This window comes from Schistocerca piceifrons, chromosome 4 (assembly GCF_021461385.2).
Source record: "Schistocerca piceifrons isolate TAMUIC-IGC-003096 chromosome 4, iqSchPice1.1, whole genome shotgun sequence".
NCBI classification, from domain to species: Eukaryota; Metazoa; Arthropoda; class Insecta; order Orthoptera; family Acrididae; genus Schistocerca; species Schistocerca piceifrons.
The window spans coordinates 32,208,269-32,235,127 of record NC_060141.1 but is presented as its reverse complement, the minus strand read 5'-3'; the positions used below and the strand labels follow the sequence as shown (position 1 = coordinate 32,235,127).

Here is a 26,859-nt window from a genome sequence, read left to right as displayed (position 1 = left end):
TTTGTGAAAAGATACCTCTACATATTCACATAACAAGACAATTTATAAAATACATTCTGCTCAAATATTCAGTTCATCGTTCATGAAATTCACAACTGAGTAGAAGCATCACTGAAGCAGACTATATGTAGCTTTCTTTTCAGTGAATCTAGGTTCATACTCAAAATGTTCTTGTTTTTAATTTGCTACCAATGTTCATTTCCATATACTGGGGAGTCTGAACATTTAAGTATAAACAATGAGCATGTGTGATCAAAACAGTTCTCCTTGCACAGTTCTAAACTGATATGCAAAAAATGATAATGTAGATATATAGGGAGGGCACTGTTAATAATTTCAGATTTTGAATCAGTGGATAACATGATTTTCTTGGATTCACAGCACACATATTTCAATAATTCTTTCCTGTAATTTCAGTATGCACATTAAATTGCTTGAATTTCCCCAAAAAACAATACCGTACCTTATAACAGACCAAAATGAGCTGTGGTATGCAATTTTCCTTGTGTCCATGTCTGTGGCATTTGCCAAAAGTGCAAAACCACATAGTTTGTTTACTAGATATTCCACATGTTTGTTCCAATTTAAATTTTTATCTAGGTTTGATCCTAAAAATTTCAAAGAATCAACTCTTCTACACTTTGATTTTTATGATTTATTTCAATTTCCTGGGATGTTGACTGTTTTGTTCTGAACAGGGCCACATGGGTTTTTGGGATGTTCAGGGTTAATCCATTGAGCTGAAACCATGTTTCTAAATGACCTTTTGTACTGATGATGCAGACAGGGATGTTTTCTGGCTCAAGCTCCTCAATTAATACAGACGTGTCATCTGCAAATAAAACCATTGGGCATTTGTATTACAATGAAAGTAATAAATTTCTAACAATACAGTGTAACTGGATAGATAAAAGAAATCTACTCACCAAGCAGCGCCAGTGCAGAACACTACCCCTGATTTCATACCTTTCAAGTTTATGGCTAAGTAGTGCATGATTTTTTGAGGTCACAAATATATCTGCGACCTAATTTTTATTGTCTAATGATGTCCTAATCTTGCCAACAAACTTGTTAATTGCATCTATAGTGCTTTTCCCATGCCGAAAGCCAAAGTGATTTTTCAAAATAATCCCATACTTTTCTCTAAAATTTTGAATCTGGATGGCAGCTACTTTTTCATATACTTTTGACAGGACTGGAAAAAGAGATATGGGATGACAATTTTCCATATCCTCTCTTTATTCTTTTTTGAACAGTAGTTTTGCTTCTTCATACTGTAGCACCTCTGGGAAACATTCATATTTAAAAGATTGGTTTACCATTGTAGACAGTGGCTGTCCTATCATTTTACACATAAATTTGAGAACTTTTGTGGGTATTCCAACCCAGTCTGAAGAGGTTTTGTTTTTCAGTGTTAATGTAATATTTTCTACCTCTACTGCTGACACTGTTTTAAATTTTGTGAGGCATTCACACATTAGATCTAGGGACGTACTTTGTTGTCATAATTTGCAACATTGATATCTGACTTCACTACAGTACTGAAGAACTCATTGAAGCATTCTGAAATTTTGAGCTAGATTTACAATAACCTCATCTTGCAGCTTGATTTTACAAATTTCATGACTAGAGGCTTTAACACATAGCTAAGATTTCACAAGTGACCACACTGCCTTTGATTTATTCTCATGTCTTAAAATTAAACTATTATTTACCATTTGCTTTACTGCCTTGGTAACTTTCTTAAATGTAATTTTGTGTCATCTAACATATTCAACAAAGTCAGTAAGATTTTGGAGCAAGTAGAACTTGATGAAATCCAGAGATTAAATCCAAGCTTGTCATGGATTTAATACACTCAAACTTACATAATAAATACATGAAATGTATTTGCAGTTGCAAATACGGACTACCGTCAGTAATGTAATGGAATGATGACTACAAAAATTTGTGCTGGGTTGAGGATCCGAACCTGGATTTCCTGCTCACGATAGGTGGAGAATCCGGGTTCGAGTCACTATACGGCACAAATTTTCATTGCCATCATTTCATTATACAGCCGATGATTGCCCATATCCACAATTGCGAATACATTTCATTTATTTCATAATGGCTGTACTTCTCACAGTGCCTGTGCAGGCAAGTCCAAAGGAAGTTACAGTATAATTTGGAATATCACAGGCACTGCAGTATGTTTCCCCCATATGTGAATATACGTGATGGATGTATGATTATATGTTGTAGACATATGGTTGACAGCATAGGGAAGTTTGGGTCTGGCTGTGAGCCTTGCTCGGATAACCTAATGGTAAGGTGACCACTTGTGATAAGTGGGAAATCCTGGTTTGCGTCCAGGTCCGTCACAAATTTTCATTGTCGTCATTCCATTATACAGCTGATGGTTGGTCATATTTGCAACTGTAAGTACAAAATGGTTCAAACGGCTCTGAGCACTATGGGACTTTACATCTGAGGTCATCAGTCCCCTAGAATTTAGAACCACTTAAACCTAGCTAACTAAGGACATCACACACATCCATGCCCGAGGCAGTATTCGAACCTGCGACCGTAGCGGTCACGCGGTTCCAGTCTGAAGTGCCTAGAACCGCTCGGCCACACCAGCCGGCTGTAAATACATGTCATGTATTTCATAGCAGTTGTAGTCCTTACAGTAGCTGTTCCTTCCATGTCCAAAGGAACATTGTATCATAATTTGGAACAACACAGGCACTGCAGTATCATATGTAATAACTAATTTATGTTCTCAGAATGGTCATTTTCTCTGTATTGAATTTGTTCACAAGCCTAGAGTCTAAAGCGGGTAGGACACCTACATTTTGTTACAATTATCAGAGAATGATTGTGATAACTACTACTCTGAATTATAACATTGCTTTCCATCTATTGCAACTCTTTTTCAATGGCTGGACTCTATGCAACTGATACATCATGTGCTTTTTAAAGAGTGGTTCATGGGGTTTCAATTTTTGTACATGTTCAGAATTCTTCATACTTCACCGTAAGCACTGAAAAAAATGAAATGAAATGATTATATGGCATTGTTGGCCGGGATGTCCCTTGTAGGTTCGGTCACCAAGTGCAAGTCTTATTTCGGTCAACACCACATTGGGTGACTTGCGGCCAATGATGAGGATGAAATGATGGTGAGGACAACACAACACCCTGTCCACGAGTGGAGAAAATCTCCAACCTGGCCAGGAATTGAACCCAGGCCCAGAGCATGGGAGGCAAGCACATTACCACCCAGCTAAGCAGGCAGACTTGGTATAGCACTGAACACATTGTATATTATCATGACAAACATTTTAGTTCATGCTTGTGTTTATCATTCAGTCCTATGGTTTCAGGTATCTTTCCCTCAATTATATTCATTAACCCCTTTTACTCAACTTCTAGTTCTATTGTGTAAATTTCTTTGTTCACTAATGCCAGTCTGTTTGTTTTTTCACAGTCATCTGCCTTTTCCTCATCCATAAACTTTGTTTGGATTATGTTCCCTTTCTTGTCTGTAACATATAATGTTTTGGAAAAGCTAGATTGCTACTTGCTATAAAGACCATACATTAAGCTGTGTACAGGCACAACTAAAAGATAATTACACATTGGCTTTGAGCCACAGACTTCATCAGAAAAAGAAAAACACACACACACACACATTCATTCACACATGCAAGCACACCTCACGCACATATGACTACTATCAGCAGCAGCTTGAAACAAGTTGCCAAAGATGGCAGTCACAAGTGCGTGAGATGTGCTTGCTTGCATGAATGAATGTGTTTGTATTTCTTTTTCTGACATAGGCTTTGTTCAAAAGCTAGTGTGTAAGTATCTTTTAGTTGTGCCTGTCTGCAACTTAATGTGTTGTCTTTACAGTAAGTAGCAGTCTGTCTTTTCCTTACATTGTTGATATTCCAATCTGGCACTTCCATTGTTTGACATATAATGTTTTCTCTTTCCATTAAAGAGCTGCACAAACTTAGTGTAAGCAGTGCCCAAAATGAATTTTTTATTTAATTGTGGTATTATTTAGCAACCATGTTCAAATTTTACATGCTCAATTTCAAATGTCAGTAAAGTCTGATATCTTACCAACTTACTGTGTCTACCAATAACCACTCTAATCTTATCTCCTGTCACAAGCATTTCAATTTAATTCTTATTTTGCCTAAATTAATTATGTAAATTTTCAGATATCCCATAAATTCTGCCCCTTAATTAAGTAATGCTTTCTCTTCACGATTTCCTATTTCAAAGTGAGCTTATGAGTTCCCTATTTCATCACTTTTCTTTCTATCAAGCTAATACCTTAAGCACCTAGTTCAGATTTCACAACTGACCACACTGGCAGCTCCCTTTCAGTTTCACTGAACTCCATATCCTTACTATTTTGAATGTTTTTGCTCTTGTTTCTGGTTAATTTGTGGTTACTCATTTTACTCTGAAGCAAGGAGTGCTGATAAATGGTTATGGTACAAGATACTTTATTTTAACTTTCATACAAGAAATCAGTGACAAACATCAGTCACTAGAAGAACTAAGAATAATCTAGAATAAAAAGTCTTGCAAATCGTCTCTCAATTCCATGCACTCGCATCGATTTCTCAACTGTCGATCTGTGTCACCAATAAGTTGCCATAATAGCCCCCATCTTTTGAGAGTGGATTGCTGAATGACTGACTGAGTGATGTTGCCCACGGTAGTGCATAGCTATACCATTTCTGCATTGGAGTGTCATTACCTGATGAGTCATTAGTCTCTGTAAAAGTGGAGTAACAACTATTTATTGGTAATTGAAAAGTTTGCTTGCAGAATTTGGGGGTGCCAGGAACAGATGAGAATTTTGGGTGTATCTTCTATCCTGCTTGAGTGATAAAACCTGATGCAGATTGAGCTTCGAATGTCTGAGAGTTGCATCTTGCAAGAGTTGCTAGTGGAACTGTATCATTGATAGATTGATTTGGTGAAGTTGTGGTGGTATTCTCTTCTGAGGACTGTTTGCCTGATGGGGTTTACCTTGGAAAAGCTTCCTTTGTTGTCTCTGGAGACTTTTTCTATAATGTAAGCAGACTTCACTCCCTCAACAGACACTGTTGTGGCCTTGCCATCTTACAGTATTGCAGTGGTGTAAAAGCCACATTGTAATAATTGAATATGGCCCCAAGTACGGGGAAATAATGGTGGCTTGATCGCATTGACGCATAAGCTCTTGTGTGATCAGTTTTGGAGGTCCTTAAGAAAAAATGTTTGCTTGATGCCATGACAGAATGGTGTTGTCAGAATGAGTCACTGCCTTGTGTGCTGCAGTCTGTGTGAACACTCGTAGTATGTGTGCCAGGGGGAGTTGTAACCTCCTGGCTTTCTGTGCGCTCTGCTGGAACATGTATTTGCTGCACATCAACTAGTTGGCTCAGGGCCAGACTGATGTTTGTTTTAATAGCTGTTCTCTAGCTGAGTAATGTGACAGAAAATGCATCACTCCAGGTACTGTTGTGGCACTTGAGTGCTCCTTTCAGTGTTCTATGTAGCTGTTCCACCATTCCATTACTCAAGGGGTGGTAGCTCATAGTCTTGGGATGTGAGATTCCATGTAGTTTTTTGAGTTCTGTAGAAATTTAGCAATCAAATTGAAGGCTACAATCAGCAAACAAAATCCTTAGCCACAGTCTCTGTTGAAATATCGATAATTGGTGTAGCTTCTGACCAACAGGTAGAGTGGTCTATTATCACCAACAAGTACTTGTACCCAATGGAGTAAGGCACTGGTCCAGTGATGTCCAGATGTACAAGCTGGAGTAACTATGTCTCCAATAGGTGTGAAGGAGTGCTGGTAAACGGTAATGATGCAAGATAGTTTACTTTAACTTTTATGCAAGAGATCAGTAATGAACACCAATCACTATAAAATCTAAGAATAATCTAAAATACAAAGTCTTGCAGACCATCTCTCAACTCCATGAGCTCACATCAATTCCTCAACTATCAATCTGCGTTGCTGACATGTCACTACAAATCCAATAACCTTCTTCTTCCAGTTAACGGTTATATGAAAGTGAACATTGCTAATTACACTGAAGTGGAAAAGAAACTGGTAAAGGCATGCATATTCAAATACAGAAATATGTTAGCAGGCAGAATATGGCACTGCGGTCGGCAGCACCTATATAAGCCAACAAGTGTCTGGTGCAATTATTAGATTGGTTACTGTTGCTACAATGACAGATTATCAAGATTTAAGTGAGTTTGAACATGGTGTTATAGTGGGCATATGAGCAGTGGGACACAGCATCTTCGAGGCAGTGATGAAGTGGGCATTTTCCCATATGACCATTTCACGAGTGTGCATGCTCCGTGTTATTTTGGAGTCATTGACAAAAGTACAAATATGTTCAGGAATTCCTTGGGAGGTTTATCGGGGCCCTTGCTGTAGATGTTGTACATTAATGAACTGACAGACAATTTAATAGTAGTTTCAGACATTTTGCATATGATGCTGATCTAAAATGAAGTGATATGTGAGAAATCTGCACAGATGTGAAAGGTAGGTATTGTTCTAATACTCATATACAGAATTGCTTAATTTTTTATCAATAAGGGAGATTACTTTTCTTAGTGCTTGCAACTTTTCATTTTCAAAGTCTGTGGTTACTTTACCACAGATGTCAAAGCAGGTTTGCATTAATAAAAACAAATTTTCCAATAAGTTCATTGCATATGCTTTCTAAATTAGTTTCGTTACACATGATTAAAATATTCATTTCCCAAACACAAGCTGTTTGACACTGGTTCCAGTTTTATTTTGAAATTGTCTTTCAACTATTTTATTAAGCTTTCAGTATCCTATTGATCTGTGGCCACAATTAATCCTTTAACTACATAAGGAATGACAATAAGCATTTTATCATCTATGTCCTTAGTATTTAGCATATATATTATGCAATTCACCATTGCTCCATACTACAGCTGACAGCAGTTTCAGCCCACACACCAACCAAAATTCTATCCATTTAGATGGATTGTTTTCCTCTAAAGTTTCAATTTTGACAGACATTCACTGACAGCCATGCAGCATATAACTTTTATATATTTTTTCTTTTACTTTAAAAGCAAATTTGTCCAACACTTAGCAAATTAGTTAATAAACGTATGCACAATATTTACTACAATCTCATTTGTATGTGCTGTAGCAATCAGAATAACATTTCTGATGTTAATGTACATACACGATCAGCATACAGAGCTTCTAAAATCATTAATATGCACTCTGTGCTGCCCACTGAAATTCTAACACTGTGAGGTAGTGCAAAAAATGTTAAACTGGTATGAAATGTACTACATGCTTGGACATGCCAAAGGTTAGGATTTAACTTCAACTGCACAAAGTAGGTAGGATTTATGTCACCTACATTCTGAATATAAGGAAAGATTATGCAGCATCCTTCTATTCAGAAAACACATCCAAATGTTGGTCGTCTGAGAGAGAATCACATTATGCCTTCTGTAAGAAGAGAAATGTTTACCAGAACACATCAGAATTTTAAAATGACAAGATCATGACCCTCTTGAATCTGGGATTCACCATTCTGTGGTGTTCCTGCTCTTGTTGGTCAAGATCTCATGACTATCATGCAAATATGGAATTGATGGATTCAGAAGGACCATACTCTATACCGTGCAGGATCTCAGTGGACTTGAGTGGATAGATATATTATTCTCTCAAACTTGCAGCCATGTCATGTACCTTGAGCTATGAAATGGGCTTGTTTACAGGAAGACACGTACACAAAGAGATCTTGTGATGATGTTGGGAGTACCATTGACTGCTAGCACAGTGACAATCATCACTCCTCCATCGACAAGACAGGAGAGAGAGTCATACTGACAGTGGTGCCCACCAAACACCAACTCAGGACACATAAGTTGTGCTGTATCGCCTTTTCAGACAAGTCCCTCTTCTTTGTACAGCATCACATGTGTGGAGGCTGTGAGGAGAGTGCATAATGCCAGCACGTTGCTTGTGGTGCTGGCTACCAGTGACTGAACCTCTGGTAATTTGGAAAGCAGGGATGTGTTGAGGCTGGTAGATGAGCCCTACTGAGTCTCTGTGACACAATCTTTTGACAAAATAATCAAAAAATTGATATTGCCTATGCTGTTCTGTTTTACCTCAATACAGAGTTTCATCTGTTGCGCTTGAGACGTTCTTGTCGTATCTCAGCCACTGAAAAAATCTGAAATCTGGTTATGTGTTGCTGAGAGATAACTACTTCCTAGCCACTACAATCGATGAAAATTGGCATATAGTTCAAAGAGAATGGAATGACATACTTGTACCTGTCATTCAAGCTCAATTTAACTCAATGCCCAACTGGGTTATAGATGTTGTTACTGCCAGAGGTGGCAGCTCTGTGAACTAAATTTCTCACCCCCCCCCCCCCCCCCCAATATAATTTCATTATGTGCTGTCTTCCATTGTCGCAACTTTAATGACCAGCAGTGTTTGTTGACAAATGCGAAACTGGTACCAAATGACAAACAGTGTCACTTGTACAGTGCTGAAGATGCAGTAGCATAATTAAAAAGTATTTGTGATTTTTCTACCTTTTGATAATACTTTTTTTATTAGAACCTCCTGTGGAGTGCATATTGTATAAAACACAGACAGTTAAACAATAGTATTGAGTTTCAACTATTTTACAATCTAACTGATTCAATTGAGGTAAGTTATTTGTTTATTTCCTAGTTTTCCTGAACCGATATCCAAAGGGGCAAAAGTGCACGTTTTATAAGAAGGCAAGAGAGGAACATTTTGCACCATATGTGCAGGCTGATGGTTTGGTTACCAGAATCACCACATATAGTGACTATGAATGGGAAGATGCTGAAGTAGTGTATGAGTATTACAAAAACCGCAAAGATCTGCTCTGTGAAAGGAAGCATAACTTGAAAACGGAATCTGCAGTGGAACAATTCAGCAGAGGGCGAAAGGATTCATTGAAAGGTATTGTCTTTGTTTTTGAATGAGGTCATAATTGGTAGATATGTTTTTAATTAAATGAAAATATGTAGAAAAATAGAAGACTATTTACTATTTAACTTAACAGATATGACCTTGAATTTGAGATTTGGTGCATTTTTTGAAGCAAGTGTGATGCTTTGAGGAAGAATTCTGCACTGTACTAGATAACTTTTATGAAATCTGTCTTTGAGTAGCTTTGACCTCCATCGTACCTTAATTTCAACAACTGGTACTCTTTTCTTGTCAAAAAGTCTCTTCTTTACAGCCTCACCACTGACAGATGCCGCACCTGCATTGGGAAGCAGGAGCTGCTGAAATATAATGATAACCTTACCAGAGTCTTTACTGAAATACAATATTTTATCCAGCTCATATACACTACTGGCCATTAAAATTGCTACACCAAGAAGAAATGCAGATGATAAATGGGTATTCATTGGAAAAATATGTTATACTAGAACTGACATATGATTACATTTTCACGCAATTTCACTGAGAAATCAGTACCCAGAACAACCACCTCTGGCCATAATAATGGCCTTGATACGCCTGGGAGTCAAACAGAGCTTGGATGAAGGGTACAGGTAGCTTCAACACGATACCACAGTTCATCAAGAGTAGTGACTGGCGTATTGTGACGAGCCAGTTGCTCGGCCACCATTGACCAGATGTTTTCAATTGTTGAGAGATCTGGAGAATGTGCTGGCCAGGGCAGCAGTCGAACATTTTCTGTATCCAAAAAGGCCCCTATAGTACCTGCAACATGCGGTTGTGCATTATCCTGCTGAAATGTAGGGTTTTGCAGGGATCGAATGAAGGGTAGAGCCACAGGTCATAACACATACGAAATGTAACATCTACTGTTCAAAGTGCCGTCAATGCGAACAAGAGGTGACCGAGACGTGTAACCAATGGCGCCCCATACCATCATACTGGGTGATACGCCAGTATGGCGATGACGAATACATGCTTCCAATGTGCGTTCACTGCGATGTCGTCAAACACAGATGCAACCATCATGATGCTGTAAACAGAACCCGGATTCATCCGAAAAAATGATGTTTTACCATTCGTGCACACAGGTTCGTCATTGAGTACACCATTGCAGGCGCTCCTGTCCGTGATGCAGCATCAAGGATAACTGCAGACATGGTCTCCGAGCTGATAGTCCATGCTGCTGCAAACATCATCGAACTGTTCGTGCAGATGGTTGTTGTCTTGCAAACGTCCCCATCTGTTGACTCAGGGATCAAGACATGGCTGCACGATCCATTACAGCCATGCAGATAAGATGCCTGTAATCTCGACTGCTAGTGATGCGAGGCCATTGGGATCCAGCACGGCATTCTGTATTACCTTCCCGAACCCACCGATTACATATTCTGTCAGCAGTCATTGGATCTCAACCAACGCGAGCAGCAGTGTCATGATACGATAAACCACAATTGCGATAGGCTAAAATCCAACCTTTATCAAAGTCGGAAATGTGATGGTACGCATTTCTCCTCCTTGCACGAGGCATCACAACAACGTTTGACTAGGCAGTGCCGGTCAACGGCTGTTTGTGTATGAGAAATCGGTTGGAAACTTTCCTCATGTCAGCCCGTTGTAGGTGTCACCACCGGCACCAGTGTTGTGTGAATGCTCTGAAAAGCTAATCATTTGCATATCACAGCATCTTCTTCCTGTTCGTTAAATTTCGTGTCTGTAGCACGTCATCTTCGTGGTGTAGCAATTTTAGTGACCAGTAGTGTATAAACAGATCTCCCCAACTCCTCCTCTGGCAATAGCAGACCTGTTAGCCAGCCACCTACCTGCGCTCCTCTTATCACCCAGTATCACCCTGGCCTTGAAATTCCCAACTGCATCCTTCACCAGGGCTTTGACTACCTCTCGTAATGCCCCACCATTAGAGATGTCCTTCCCAAAATCCTGCTCACATCACACAAAGTAGCGTTTGCTGCCTACTCACCCTATAGAATATCTTTTATCATCCATATTTTAATCCTGATCCCCATCCTGCACACAGCATCTCATTTCCTTGTGGACAACTCAGGTGCAAGATCTGTCCCATACATCCACCCACCATCTCCTACCACAGTCTAATTACAGGCATTTTCTACCCTATAAAAGAAGGCAACGTAATAAGCAATCTTGTTAAATATAAACTATTCTGTAATACCGTGCTATAAACGCCGTGTAGCATTCCATGTGTGCATAATAGATAAATAACTGTGTAGTAGCATGAATGGTGACTGCCAAAATGTGGCCAGCTTTTTCCAAACATGCTGCACATCACAACACAAATGACTTTAACACGTGCTTCACTCCATGTACCATTTACATACTCCCTTCCAGCACAAAGTTCTCTGAACTTTGTGGATGGGAATTGCCTCGCCAGTATATCCTGTAGTCTCAGTTCCCTGATTTATACCGCCCAAACCTGTTTCCCACTGCCCCACCTTATTGTCTCCTTTGTGTCTTCTGTATTTGCCCACACCACTCCTGCACCACTTACATTGTGTCCTATTCCCCTCCCCCCTCCCCACCACCCCATGTGGACATACTCTCTCTTTCTCTCCTCTCTCTCCTTCCTCCCACTCCCCTCCCTTCTCTTTCCCCTCCCTGTCTCCCACTCCATCTCCACCCCCTCCCTTTCCCCCTTCCCCTCTCCTACTCCCTCTGTTTCAATATTTCTTATAAGCTCTGCCCCCACATAACTCGTTTCATCTCATTGTGCAGCCACTGACACATCTTTCTTTCCCACACCTGCCTCACACTACCTTGCTACTCCTTCCTTGTCTCACATGTCCTTTTCTACAGTCTCCCCACATCTGTCAGCCCAGGCAACTGCTCTCAATAATCAATAATTAGTATCTCCATGACTGTAGTAGTGTGTGTTTAGGTGTTTGTGTGGTTGTATGTGTGAATGTGTGTACTTTCTACTAGAAAAAGAGCCAGAGCTCAAAAGCTAGTGAACACTATTTTCTGTTGTGTGTGCCACAAATCAGTCTGCTGTAGATGAGTGGTTGCCTTTCCATTATTTTATGTGTATATACTTAAAGAATGGACATACACCAAGTGCATGAAGCAGTGCAATTGACATCCCTCTTTTTAAGAAAGGAAAATGCAATAACTAGACACGATTTATAAGATGTATGCTAGAATGATTGGCAAGAGACTACAGACTATAAGTGAAACTTTCCTTTAAGAACAACAAGATGGTTTTGGAAAGAGAAAGTCATAGACAGTTAGTTTGTTTATTACAAAACAGCTAATAGAGAAAAGGCATAAATCCAGAAATGTGTATAGCCTTTATAGATTACATAGAGGCCTTCAATTATGTAAAGAGGCAAATACTGTGGAGGATACTAGAAAAATGAGATTATCCTAAACACATCATAAAGGTTCTGAAATATTTGTATACAAACCCAAAAATAATGATTAAAACAGGTTCAAGGATTTCACATATGATACCTGTGAGTCAGGGTGTCAGACAAGGTTCAAATGGCTCTGAGCACTATGGGATTTAACAAGTGAGGTCATTAAATTAAAAACAGTAGTTAACACATGATGAAAGAATGTATCTGACATTTCTCCAGAATTTTTGCCAAATGAGCAAAGAGCTGTGTTCCAAGGTTGTAAAGTTTTATGTAGTATGTAGCATAACAATGGTGTCATATGTCAAGCCAAATCATGATCTTCCAAACTCATCTCCATGATTGATAATGAAGAGAAGACTAATGAGAACACAGGCCCTCAAAAACTGCAAGAATTTGTTAAGTTTTCAACCATACAAACATTGGAGTAAATGTTTATGATGAGTTATGTGATAATTACAGCCTTAGCCAAAGAATGAGAAGATAATAATTAATTGTGTTTTTATCATTTGGTAAATATTTCCATTCTGAATTCATGGGTCCTTCACAAACTGAGCTGATGCACCAGAAGTCCTGAAGAACTTGACTAAAGTCTTCATAATCAGTCACACTGTCCAGGGGATGACCAGTTATTTGTCATTATCATCACCAACACTCTGTCTTTAATACTTGAAAGTTGGCGACCCATCACTCAATCCTCTTAAGAGTCTGTCTCCATTTTTCCCAGTCTTCTGCATCTCAGAGTAGCTATTCCTTTATCTGGTGTACCCATTGTCTTGGTTGGTCTTCCCTGCCATCTTTTCACTTTGACTTGCCTTGCATTATCATCTTGTCCAAGTTATCCTCTTGTTGTCAAACTATGTGACCAGAGAACTGCAGGATTTGCTGGAAACAAATACTGGGCAACCTCTTCTCCACCCTGATTTCTTGAAGGATAGCTTTGTTGGTCTGTTTGTCCATCCACGATATTCTCAAAAACTTCCAATATGTCCACATCTCAAAAGCATCAATTCCTTTTTGGCCCTTTCAGTTGTTGTCCACATTTCTTGAAACACTAGGGGTTTCAGTACTCTCAATTTAGTATATCTGGTTAGGGTTGGTCTTTCCAAACCACTGTCAGCTTCGATGCAGCATTCCTACTCAGAAAAATTCTGTGTCATACTTCCTGTGTAGAGCCATCCTGATTCTGAGCCACCGAACCCAGGTAGACAAAGTGATCAGCTTCTTCATATTCTGATAATACATCAGAGGTTGGTAGTGGCTCATAATCTTGGTCTTTTTCTTATTAATTGACAATTCAAGTTTCTCATTTTCTCTCTTAGGTCTACCCATTAGTTCCTTCACTCCACTTGTGATACTGTGCACAGTGTGGCGTCATCAGCAAATCATAAATTACTGATTCTTCATCCTCCAATTCAGATCCCACCAGTCCAGTGATAAAGACCACAGACATTAAATAGACCCAGTGATAGAATGCACCCCTGGCTAACTCCTTTACATAGTCCAAAAGGGCTTGGAATAGTTTTATCTAATCTGATTATTGCCTTACTCTGGGAGTTGAGATTTCTGATAAGGATAATAAGATGACCAGGAATGCCCATTTCTGCTCGTGCACTCCACTGTTCTTCCCGTTCAACACAGTCAAAAGTCTTGCTACAGTCCGAGAAACAAAGAACTAATGGAGCACTGAACTCTCTGCATTTGTCAGTTAGCTGTCTGACTTTGATAATATGTTGTCATGTTCCTTTATTATGCACAAATCCAGCTTGCTCTGGTGGTATTTCTTTATCTAAGTTGGCTTTCATGCATTCATGTGTAACATTTTGAAAAATCTTGCTGGTGTGTGAAATTAATGAAATGCTTCTGTATTTCTCACAATGCTATGCATTTTCTTTCTTATGGCATCGAATCACTACTGAATCATCCGGTTCTCTATCCATGTTTCTTTATTCCATATGCTGTTACATATTTAATGCATGATTTCCAAATGAAAATCGCCAGATGCTTTGATCATTTCAGCAGTAATGAGGTCTGGTCCAGGTGCTTTATTATTTTTCAGTTTAACTATAGCCTTACAGACTTCTTTTTTAAGAAATTAGGTTCTTTTCTTCTGGAATGTTTGCACAACCAAGTTTTACATTTTTATACATGTACAACTTGTTACGGTGTGTTCTCCACTGATCAGTAGCTACTTCTATGTTGGTTAGAGGTGTGCCATGTTCATCTTCTACCACTCATATTCTTGTTAGTTTCTTTATTTCATTAAACATGCATCTAGTCTCATTGCAGTCCCAGAATTTCTCAATTATCTTACATGTTTCACTAATGTAATTATTTTTGTCTCCTCAGCATCTTATCTGTATTAATGCCAATAACTTGTGGTACTGTCTGCCCCTCGTACCTGAATGGTCAGTGTGATGGAATGTCATACCTAATGGCGCGGGTTTGATTCCTGGCTGGGTCGGAGATTTTCTCCGCTCAGGGACTGGGTGTTGTGTTGTCCTTATCATCATCATTTCATCCCCATTGACATGCACATCGCCGAAGTGGCATCAACTCGAAAGACTTGCACCAGGCGAACGGTCTACCTGCTGGGAGGCCCTAGCCCCATGGCATTTAATTTTACTTGTGTCCCTTTGCATTTTGACAGTTTAGTTCTCAGCTCAAGACGTAGAAGCTGATGGTCAGAACCACAGTCAGCACCAGGAATAGTCAACTATTTTTTTTAAATATATATATAACTGAGTCTCTCTGTCTCAAGTCAATCAAAGAATAGTCAGTGTGATTACAGTATGTTCTACCTGGTGACGTTCAGGTGTAAAGTCTTCATGGATGGTGTTGGAAGTAGATGTCGCTTCTAACAAACTTATTTTCCTAACAGAACTGAAAAAGCCGGTCTCCACGATCATTTCTTTTGCCTAAACCGTGACATCCAAGTTCTTCATTTGATAAGTCCCACTTCCCTATCTTCGCATTAAAATCTCCTTCCACTATGGTAACTTCCTTTTTGGGTACTGACTCTAGGCAGTTGGAAACAGACTCATAAAATTCTTCTGTCTTTTCGTCATCATCAGCTGTTGAAGTTGGTGCATATGTCTGTATTAAATTTAGCTTGCAAGGCCTACTGTTAAATCTAACTAGTATTGTTCAGTAACAGACAGGCTTGTATTCAATCAGTGTGGCATTCCATCCCTTGCATACTAACAAGGCAACACGATTGATGGAGTTATCTGATTTACCAGAAAAATATACTGTATTTCCATTAGCTGTTTTAAAATACCCAGCACCTTTTGAGTGAGCCTCTACTAACCCTAGTATCCTGATTTTAGTTTGATGGTATTCCCTTTCCACAATCTGTAATTTTCCAATTTGACATAATCCTTGTACATTCCAAGTTACTATCTTGTGTATATTCCTTTGGATGTACAAGGTTTTGCTTGTGGTTGTCACACCCGGAGGTCTGACTGGGGTACTGTTTATACCTCTAGACTGTTTAACAGCAGGTAAATCTGTTGTGTCGGTAGCTGAGCCGACACCGTGAAGCTGAGGTGGCTGAAAATGCACGCGAGACTAACGCAGACGGACGTGAAGTACTGGAACAGGATACGTAATTAATGTTAGGAAGAAAAGTACGGAGCAGGTTTAATACTTAACTTTAATTAATCCTTGTGGTACATCGATCTTCAGAAACACAGGAGACTTTAAGTACAAGCACTGTATGGCTAATGGCGCCTTGCTAGTTCATAGCCATTAACTTAGCTGATGGCTATTCTGTCTCTCGGCTAATGAGAGAGAAAGGCTTCGTACAACTGGGCGGTAGCTTGGTTCTCGTACAACTGGGCGGTAGCTAGGTTCTCGTACAACTGGGCGGTAGCTAGGTTCTCGTACAACTGGGCGGTAGCTAGATTCTCGTACAACTGGGCGGGAGCTAGGTTCTCGTACAACTGGGGCCGAGTCCTCTCTCGTATCACGAGACCTGCCTTGGTGGTGGCGCTAGGTCTGCGATCACAGTGGCGACACGCGGGTCCGACATGTACTACATGGACCGCGGCCGATTTAAGCTACCACCTAGCAAGTGTGGTGTCTGGCGGTAACACCACAAAATCCATAATGAGTTTTCTTGGGAACAAAACACTGGGGTGGTTTCCTTATATCTTCCCCTGTCAGTTAAAGGAAAATATAAAGGACTAAGTAAAAGTAATTAGGGTCAGTGGTACAGTTATGATTCATCCTGGATAAAGAGGTAGGACAAATCAAGAGTTCACTTAGGCAGGGTCACTAAATCCCTGAAATAGGACTGTCCTTCACTGGGATTGTGATGGAGTTCCTACCTGCTACCACAAAACATTTCTTATATATCTCTAAATCTACCACAAAAAATAAACTTCATCTGGTAGGGAGAAGTATTGGTGGCAGCATACAAGGTTTTGAAGATAAGGACTAAGTAATCATGTCCACCAAAAGAAGAAAGAGTCACACGTAACCAAGTACAAATGACAGCAAACATTGCACAGTATGTGTGTTCAGTTGCAAACATATACGTAAAAATTAAATTCACATCCTTCGAAAAAGACAACAAAGGATAAACATTTTATTCCATGTAATATGAGAAATATGTGTCGTGTCTTAAAAGCTTATCAAAATTTCACATTTAAAAAGCAGCATTTTTTATCTTCTAAAGAGGAATAAATCATCTGATGGGGAGGGGGAATACTATATTCTTTTTTCATGTTCTGGCTTTGAGTCAAATAGAATTAAAAGATGGAACAGTTTTGAAACACGCTGCATGTAGTGGATTCTACAGTGACATTACAAGAATGTTTCTGTTGCCTTGATCAGCATTCCACCACAAGACTTTAAAAAATCAAAGATCCTAAAACATTACAAATCTTCATAAATGTTATTTAATTAGAAGCGTAAGTATTTCTAGCTGTTTAATATGAGTGACCAGTCTGGTATAATACTATTAAATGTACTGTCAGATAACAAAAAAAAGAGATGTTTTATATAGATCATTTTTTTGCAGAACACTTCTATTATACAATGCACATGACAGTTGAAGACATACATGTCATAAAATTTTATAATGAAGCACGTTTTGATGACCTAGAGAAGTTAGAAATGCATCCAGAATATTTGAAAGAGCACTTCAAGAACCGCAATGACTTACTTTACTTTCGGAGCACAATTTTTGAACCTAAACTCTCATATTCTGATGAAGGAGGAGATGGAAGAAGAGTTGTTAAGGTAAATACTGACTTTGTTCTTTATTTGGATAATAATTAACTTCCATTTTTGTAAGAGAAAAACTATGATTGAACACTGGAGTATATAAATAGTAGGCCACTACTGATATCAGTCATTAAATTTTGGTGGGGAATGTAGAAGACATAAATTTTTAACATCTAAGATAATGATTGAAGGATTTGTTCTGCTTGCTTCGTTGCTGTAATCAAAATAGTTTTGAAGTGCATCATATAAAATGGTAGACTGGAATGGTGAGATGGAGTATGCTGCAAATAGTAGTCTGCATAGGGAAAGTATGATATCGTAGTGATCTGGGTGAGAGATAAGTTGCCATGAGGATGTACAAGCAAACAGTAAAATATAGATCAATGTACAAGGGCTGTTGAAAAGTTTGCGGAATCACCACCAGATGTTAGCACTAGTGTAACGAGGTTCCCATGTAATAAGAAGAGGTTCTTTATGAATAAACATGTGCCATGTGAAATGAACCTGTACTTTCAAATGTTCAAATGTGTGTGAAATCTTATGGGACTTAACTGCTAAGGTCATCAGTCCCTAAGCTTACACACTACTTACCCTAAATTATCCTAAGGACAAATACACACACCCATGCCCAAGGGAGGACTCGAACCTCTGCTGGGACCAGCTGCACAGTCCATGACTGCGACACCTTAGACCACTCAGCTAATCCCGCACGGCAACCCGTACATTGGTAACACCTGTGTGATGGTAGATTACGATACAGCTGTTGTAATGAACATCTTGATACAGTACTTATCATTGCAATATTGTGAGACCTTAGCTCTTCCCAGCGAATTGAATGTTAAAATAACTTATGGGTTTCCTGCTGGGTGATGTTGTCAAACACCACCGCATTTGTGCCTTGAGAATGGCAGGGTGTGCTCCTGTCGAAATATCGGCGGTGGTCGATGACGTCACCCGGCAGAAATCCTGTAAGTTATTTGAGCATTGCAATATTTCTTAGCATTTACAAAACATACTTTCTTTTTCTGAGTTTGCAGATCCATTTTGATATTTGGATCTGTATTTGAAATTTCGTTTATTGTTTTATATTATTTCCTGTATATTTTGAAAGTCCTTTCCTACATATTTTCACCTGTTATGAAAAGATTATCTCATGTGATTTGTCTTGCTTTCTATGCCATATATCAGCAACTGAACTTATTCTGATCAAACACAAATTATTAAAAAATCTGTTGCTGAAAACTATATTTAAAAATTACCTAGCAAGTTATATTTTACAAAATGTGCTCATGAGTTAAATAATAATTGCTACATAAACGTCATTTCAGTTGAACTACATTGATGTTAATGGAAGTCTGTGATATGTTGAAATGTGACATTTTCGTCTTTGCTTTATGTTATTCTCTCAACATTTGTATGTGGAGAAGTAATCATAATTTGGTTGCTGAATTGTAAGGAAGTCTGTTTCGAGTGTTAATGGTGATGGTTGTAGGGAGGCAAGATTGCAACTTGTGTGTCCATTGCGCCTGTGTGAAATGCATTTGTCGAGTCGTGTTATTGTACAAAAAGTGTCAGTAGTCAAGGTATGTTTGGTCAAATGTATGAAATGTATAAATGTGGTACTTCAAGAAGTATTTCTTTCAAGAATAATTCAAGTTTACTTATTTGCATTGTTTTGGAACTAAACAGTATTGCATTATTGACCTAATTCTTTGATGGACGGATTTTACCAAAGCACTGATTCCAGGAAGAGTTTGATTTTGTTCTGAAACGTGACAAATCCTGGCCTCTCTCACCAAGATTATACCACATTTTATTAAATGATAATGAGCAACAACAATTATGATGACATCAATGTAATGAAGGTGAGTATGACTTTTTACTGTTGACTTAATCAACAAACAACTTTGGGCATTGTTAATCTGCAGCCTGTGTCTGAAATTATTTCTATGCCTGTTTCTTTTGACAGAAATGTAGTTAAATCCAAATTGTGACAGTTAATCATCTTTTTCTTTAAATGGACTTGGGAACTGGGTTGCTTAGATGTGTCAGTGCTCTGGGTAAAGATATCTCTCTGTTGTTCCCTTCTAGTGATTTACGAAGCTGGGCGTGGGGAATCAAGAATTGAGCAGTGATTGAGTACTTTGTATAGAAAGATATGAAAGCAAAGGAAACTCATGCTGATTTTCAGAACACACTGGGGGACTTTTCTGCTTCATACTCAACTGTTGACAAGTGTTAAATGCGTTTAAATTTGGTCAGAACAGCTTAGATGATGATACACTTAGTGGTCAGCATAGACATGCCACTACCCAAGTAATTACTGGAAAAGTGTATAAAATGGTCATGGAGGATTTGGCAAGAAAGAAAGTCATTCTTCATCAAGACAGTGAGTGTCCCCACACAAATGTCATTGTCATGGCAAAAATACATGAACTAAGATATGAGTTTTTGCCACACCCACCTTATTCGCCTGATTTGGCTCCATCAGACTTCCATCTCTTCCCCAATCTCAGAATTTTCTTTGGTGGATGGAGATTCTCTTCAAACAAAGAAATGACAACCGAAGTTGACAGGTATTTTGAAGTACTGGAGGAATCTAATTTTTGAGATAGGATCAAGGTGTTGGAACATCACTTGACCAAGTGTACAGGGGGACTACATTGAAAAATAAAAGCAAGTTTGACTGAGGCAAGTCATTTCTTCCTAATCCATTCTGACAGCATGTCAGACTACCTTCATATAGTTAGTTATTCGAATAGATGAACTGTATATTTTTAAAAGGACGTAAATCTGTAATTTGATGATTTTGAGTTTGATCTTGTTTCAGATACTATATGTACGAGGGTAATCTCAAGAGTAAGGTCTCCTATTTTTTTATAAGTACATAGACCTGTTTCTTTCTACAATGGTTTACATAAGTTAACAGCTTGAACATTTAGCTATTTTTTGACATAATCACAATTTCTGTTGATGCATTTTTGTAGATGCTGTGGCAGTTTTTGTATGCCCATGTCAACCAGTTCGCCGCCATGCTGTTCAGAAAGTTATGAACCTCTTCTTTCGCCTCGTTGTTGGAGCTGAATTGCTGGGACCACAGTTAACTCTGACAGGTACTGTGAGACTCTGAAAAAACTCAAACAGGCAATTCAGAACCAGAGAAGAGGAATGTTGAGCAAGGGCATATACATTCTCCATGACAACACTTGCCCACTCATCGCCTGGCAAACTGTTGCTCTCCTGCAATAGTTTCAGTGGAACATAATCACCCACCCACCCTATAGTCCTGACTTGGCACCCAGTGACTATCACCTGTTCCCTAGGTTAGAAGAACATTTGGCTGGAAGGCGATTCAGCTCCGACGATGAGGTGAAAGAAGAGGTTCATAACTTTCTGAACAGCATGGCGGTGAGCTGGTACGACGTGGGCATACAAAAACTGCCACAGTGTCTATAAAATGCATTGACAGAAATGGTGATTACGTCGAAAAATAGCTAAATGTTCAAGCTGTAAACTGATGTAAACCATTGTAGAAATAAACAGGTCTATGTTCTTATAAAAAATAGGAGACCTTACTTTAGGGATTACCCCCATATAACTGCATACACTGACAAAGAAGGGTATGAGTTCATCAGTTAGTGTACCTTCTACAGGATTCTGAAAAACAAAGTTATTTTTATAGTGAAATCAGTGAATGAATTATGCCCTTTTAAAAGTAAAGAGGCATCAGTCATGACCCATAACTGACTGAAAATAAAGCTTAGATAGCAGCACTTATGGTGCTGCACATCACTTAAACTTTCTTCTTGTTCACTTCTGCCAATGTGTTTTGCATACTCGTTATAAAGACTGATACAAGCACGATATGTGTTTACCATAAGAGTGAAGATGAGAAGAGTTCAAATGAAATGAGCTCATTTATAAATTATCATACAAAAGATAGACCATAAAAATGTACCAGACTTTGTCTATTCTCAGACAACTACTCAGCTCAGAATAAGTGACATACTTTTAGCAGATTTCTGCAGGGCCAGTTCCAGGGATTTGGCTGCCCCTTGTGAAAATGTCAAGTGCCTCCATTCTTGCTTCCCTGCCCCCACTGCATGTATTCTCAAATACAGTCAACCTTTTTCAGAAGAAAGACATTCATCCATGACATGTTATTTTCACATATCACACTTACTCATAAGTCTGTGGTTTCAGTTGCCTGAGACAGCAGTCGTGTGTGCAAGTTGTGTTTACATGAGTGTGTGTGTGCGTGTGTGTATCTATGTCTATTGCTGACAAAGGCCTCAATGGCCGAAAGCTATAATTGTGTGAATCTTTTTGTTGGGTCTATCTGAGACTCAGCATCTCCGCTACATGGTGAGTAGCAACTTTCCTTCTCTAATATTGTTACTCATATGTCTTTCTGCAGTGAATATGCCTTTAAGACCAGATCCAGGTATGGGGCACGAGTCAGTTAAACAGAAGTCAAGCATATACATTGCATATTTTACTTACTCTTTATTTATTTATTACAAAATGTTTTTATCAGTGATACTACCATAGGTGTTTAAGGTTGCTGTGTAGGAGCTGTTAAGCCTTCGTATGCTGACATTCATCTCCATTTCTTTATTATGAGGGAGTGCTAAAAAGTAATGCCTCTGTATTTTTATGTGAAAACACTTAAAGCTTTTTAAATAAAATAAACTTTATTAGTGATCTATACATCTTTATTCCTCATGTTAATGTATTTATTTCTCAACATAATCACCCTAGTGACAAACACGCTTCTCCCAATGAGAGACCAGTTTGTTGTAGAATATTCGACTTCGTTGGTGGAGTCAAAACCTCACTTTCACTTTTACTGCTTCATCACTATCAAAGTGAAGTCCTTGAAAGTGTTCTTTAAATTGTGGAAACAGATGAAAATTGGATGGGGCCATGTTGGGACTGTATGGAGGATTATCAAGGACAATGAATGCGAGGCACTGAATTGTTGTAGATGTAGCAGCTCTCATGTGTTGTCTGAGATTATCACACTCAAGGAGAAGTTCCTCCATATGTGGACAAAGTTTTCTGAGACTAGAAGCTCAATTGCAGCATGTTGTTTTTCGTGACTGACATAGTTATGCTACGCGCCACCATGTCATGTGTTACAGTTCGGAGTGCTCTAATGGTGAAGAGTTGCAGCTTGTGTCAGTGAAGCGAGAAAGTCGACCAAGTAATATGCTTGACGTGTCATATTTCAATCAATATAGCTGACATAGGTACACTTCAAGTGTTGTGTTGGCACATGGTAGAAATTCAGTTGGCAGTACTGCCACTAGTAGGCTTTTGATATTTTGAAAGATGCACCTAAGGTGACAAAATCCGGTGCTTCATTTGCCATTTGTTTTTCAATTCTACACAAAATTTCAGGTAAGACACTAAAACTTATGAATGATTTGCATTTACAACTTACCCTCACACTTTTTCAGTTGTATAAAAAACGTTTCACTGTCATGTTTAATTCATCCTTTTGGAACCATATTAAAATTTAAGATTTTGCTGATCCCCAAAAATTTGCCATATTGGGCAATGGCATGGTATTGGGCAATGGCATGGTATGCTCACCCCCCTCCCCCCTCCCCCCTCCCCCCTTCTAGTGCTGGCACTGGTTATCTGTTGCACCTAATTAATTCTGAAAGATTCAACAAAATTCAGCATTACTCTTCAGTGAGAGAATGTAGTGCCCCCTCCTTTAATACCACCAGTTAATAGTGCTTTCCTGGCTGACTCTTACAACTGTCATGAACCCGTCCTTTAATGTTCCACAATGAATATGTTGAATTACGTCTTCACAATAACATTTGTACATGATGTCTCTCGTGTTTTTGTGATGATTTCCTAGGTTAAAGGTGGGCTGCATTGAGAAAATATACTTATCTTTTCAAGATGGCTTCAGATCTAGGTCTCTGCCCTGCTGCATAGTATTCTATACAAAAAGGCCTCAGGTATTAACCATTAACTTTGTCTGAAGAATTAACTATTTCAGTTCCAAAGTGATATTTATTTGTCTCTCCAAATTTGAACACACATGCTTCCATAATTACTTCATACAATTTTTCAAACACACAATGTAAAAAATATGTCTTTTCCAAATCTTTCAAAGACCTTCATCGAAAACTGTCTGATGGCAAGCTAATACACTCCTGGAAATGGAAAAAAGAACACATTGACACCGGTGTGTTAGACCCACCATACTTGCTCCGTACACTGCGAGAGGGCTGTACAAGCAATGATCACACGCACGGCACAGCGGACACACCAGGAACCGCGGTGTTGGCCGTCGAATGGCGCTAGCTGCGCAGCATTTGTGCACCGCCGCCGTCAGTGTCAGCCAGTTTGCCGTGGCATACGGAGCTCCATCGCAGTCTTTAACACTGGTAGCATGCCGCGACAGCGTGGACGTGAACCGTATGTGCAGTTGACGGACTTTGAGCGAGGGCCTATAGTGGGCATGCGGGAGGCTGGGTGGACGTACCGCCGAATTGCTCAACACGTGGGGCGTGAGGTCTCCACAGTACATCGATGTTGTCGCCAGTGGTCGGCGGAAGGTGCACGTGCCCGTCGACCTGGGACCGGACCGCAGCGACGCACGGATGCACGCCAAGACCGTAAGATCCCACGCAGTGCCGTAGGGGACCACACCGCCACTTCCCAGCAAATTAGGGACACTGTTGCTCCTGGGGTATCGGCGAGGACCATTCGCAACCGTCTCCATGAAGCTGGGCTACGGTCCCGCACACCGTTAGGCCGTCTTCCGCTCACGCCCCAACATCGTGCAGCCCGCCTCCAGTGGTGTCGCGACAGGCGTGAATGGAGGGACGAATGGAGACGTGTCGTCTTCAGCGATGAGAGTCGCTTCTGCCTTGGTGCCAATGATGGTCGTATGCGTGTTTGGCGCCGTGCAGGTGAGCGCCACAATCAGGACTGCATACGACCGAGGCACACAGGGCCAACACCCGGCATCATGGTGTGGGGAGCGATCTCCTACACTGGCCGTACACCACTGGTGATCGTCGAGGGGACACTGAATAGTGCACGGTACATCCAAACCGTCATCGAACCCATCGTTCTACCATTCCTAGACCGGCAAGGGAACTTGCTGTTCCAACAGGACAATGCACGTCCGCATGTATCCCGTGCCACCCAACGTGCTCTAGAAGGTGTAAGTCAACTACCCTGGCCAGCAAGATCTCCGGATCTGTCCCCCATTGAGCATGTTTGGGACTGGATGAAGCGTCGTCTCACGCGGTCTGCACGTCCAGCACGAACGCTGGTCCAACTGAGGCGCCAGGTGGAAATGGCATGGCAAGCCGTTCCACAGGACTACATCCAGCATCTCTACGATCGTCTCCATGGGAGAATAGCAGCCTGCATTGCCGTGAAAGGTGGATATACACTGTACTAGTGCCGACATTGTGCATGCTCTGTTGCCTATGTCTATGTGCCTGTGGTTCTGTCAGTGTGATCATGTGATGTATCTGACCCCAGGAATGTGTCAATAAAGTTTCCCCTTCCTGGGACAATGAATTCACGGTGTTCTTATTTCAATTTCCAGGAGTGTAGTAGCCTCGACTATTTTCATGATGTCCAGTACCAAACTATAACTGACTTGGTTCATACACAAGCCCCCCCCCCCCCCCCCCCACACACACACACACGAGCATATGTGCAGAACCCTTGAGAATAGATAATAAATCAAATTAACATTAAGATAGCAATATTATGCAAAGGAAAGTTGATACTCACTGTATAGCCATACATAGGCACAACAAAAAGCCTGTCACAATATAAGGTTTTGGCCAATGAGGCCTTTGTCAAAAATAGATCACACACACACACACACACACACACACACACACACACACATACACATGCAGACACAACTCATACACATATGACTGCAGCATTTGTCACCTGAAGCCACACTATTAACCTGTGAGAACTCACGTCTAAAAGTTACATGATTGTTTGCGTGTCAAGCATTTTACTCACACTCAACAAGCAGCCTGAAATATACTTGAAGTGAGTAAATTAGTATGCTTTTTTGTTATTTTTATAATAAAACACTCATAGTATGTAGTATATTTATTTCCAGTACACAACAATGAGTTTATCTATATTGTTGGTAATAATCTTAGGACAATTACAATTGCCAGTCTTCTGAGGCTATTATAAAAAAATTGAAAAAAAAAACAAAACAAAGGAAACAAATATTTCATATTATTTAACTTTGTGACTTAATCTTCATCATATATCTGAGCACTGAACTTATAACATAATATTACAGTATGTTAATTACATAAAAAGTTTTGACAGTGGATACAAACCTTTTTTTGTCTTCCGACTTGACATATACCACTGCGTTTTTCAGCATCTGAAGCTTCAGTTTCATTAGTAAATCATGTTATAACTTCCTGTAGAGGATAAGTTTTGCATTGTACTCCTACGCAAAATTTGTGGTCACGTTAGCTCTAGTGCCAGTGTTTTCAAGTACTGCTGCCTAGTAATAATCACATTTGAATCCTCTTTGTATATTATTTGACTGTTTATGCCAGTAATATTTAAAATTGAAAAAAATATTCTCAGTGGCCACCTATGTGCTACTCAAGTCACGGAATATTCTTTCAGTCAATCCACCACATCGACACCTCCTTTTGTCCAATTATAATACGTGATGATTTCGGGTTTTGCATGTTTCCCAGTTATTGGATCAATCTGATCATTATCATAGAGTGTACTTATCATAAGCACAGCTTTTATCTTTGTTTGCTTTGGTATATCATACTGCTGGGTGTTGGTCTTATTTTAGTATCTAGAAACGAAGGAGGGATTTCGTTTTTGTTCTTTCTGAGAGTTCCAACTCAAGTTGTTCATTTGCTCATCAATACCTCAGCCAATGGAATCGAGGTGAAATAATTATCAGTTGTTATATTTCTACCAGTGTATAATATATCTTGTGATAAACGATTCACGATGGCAGATGTAATATTATCGAATTTGTATGGGCCATTTGGTTGTTTCCCTGGGTACATTTCTACATTACTTGTGTAAAAAAGTTTGAGTCACATAAAGGTTACATCTCAATTCCGCACTTGGCCAGTTTATTTGCTAAGTACACTCGGAATTTACAGTGGCCTCAAAATGCTTCTAACATTTCAACAATCATTACATTTT

The 26,859-nt window shown here is 39.5% G+C and overlaps 1 protein-coding gene across 1 annotated transcript in view; it reads left to right on the top strand.

Annotated features, from left to right (window-relative positions):
* The window catches only part of LOC124795570 (dynein regulatory complex subunit 7), a 319,826-nt gene that overhangs the window by 126,680 nt on the left and 166,287 nt on the right, over positions 1–26,859 (top strand). Inside the window, exons 6-7 of the mRNA XM_047259642.1 lie at positions 8,765–9,022; positions 17,447–17,667. Coding sequence (XP_047115598.1) covers positions 8,765–9,022; positions 17,447–17,667 — 479 coding nt within the window. The remainder of the gene's footprint in view (positions 1–8,764; positions 9,023–17,446; positions 17,668–26,859) is intronic.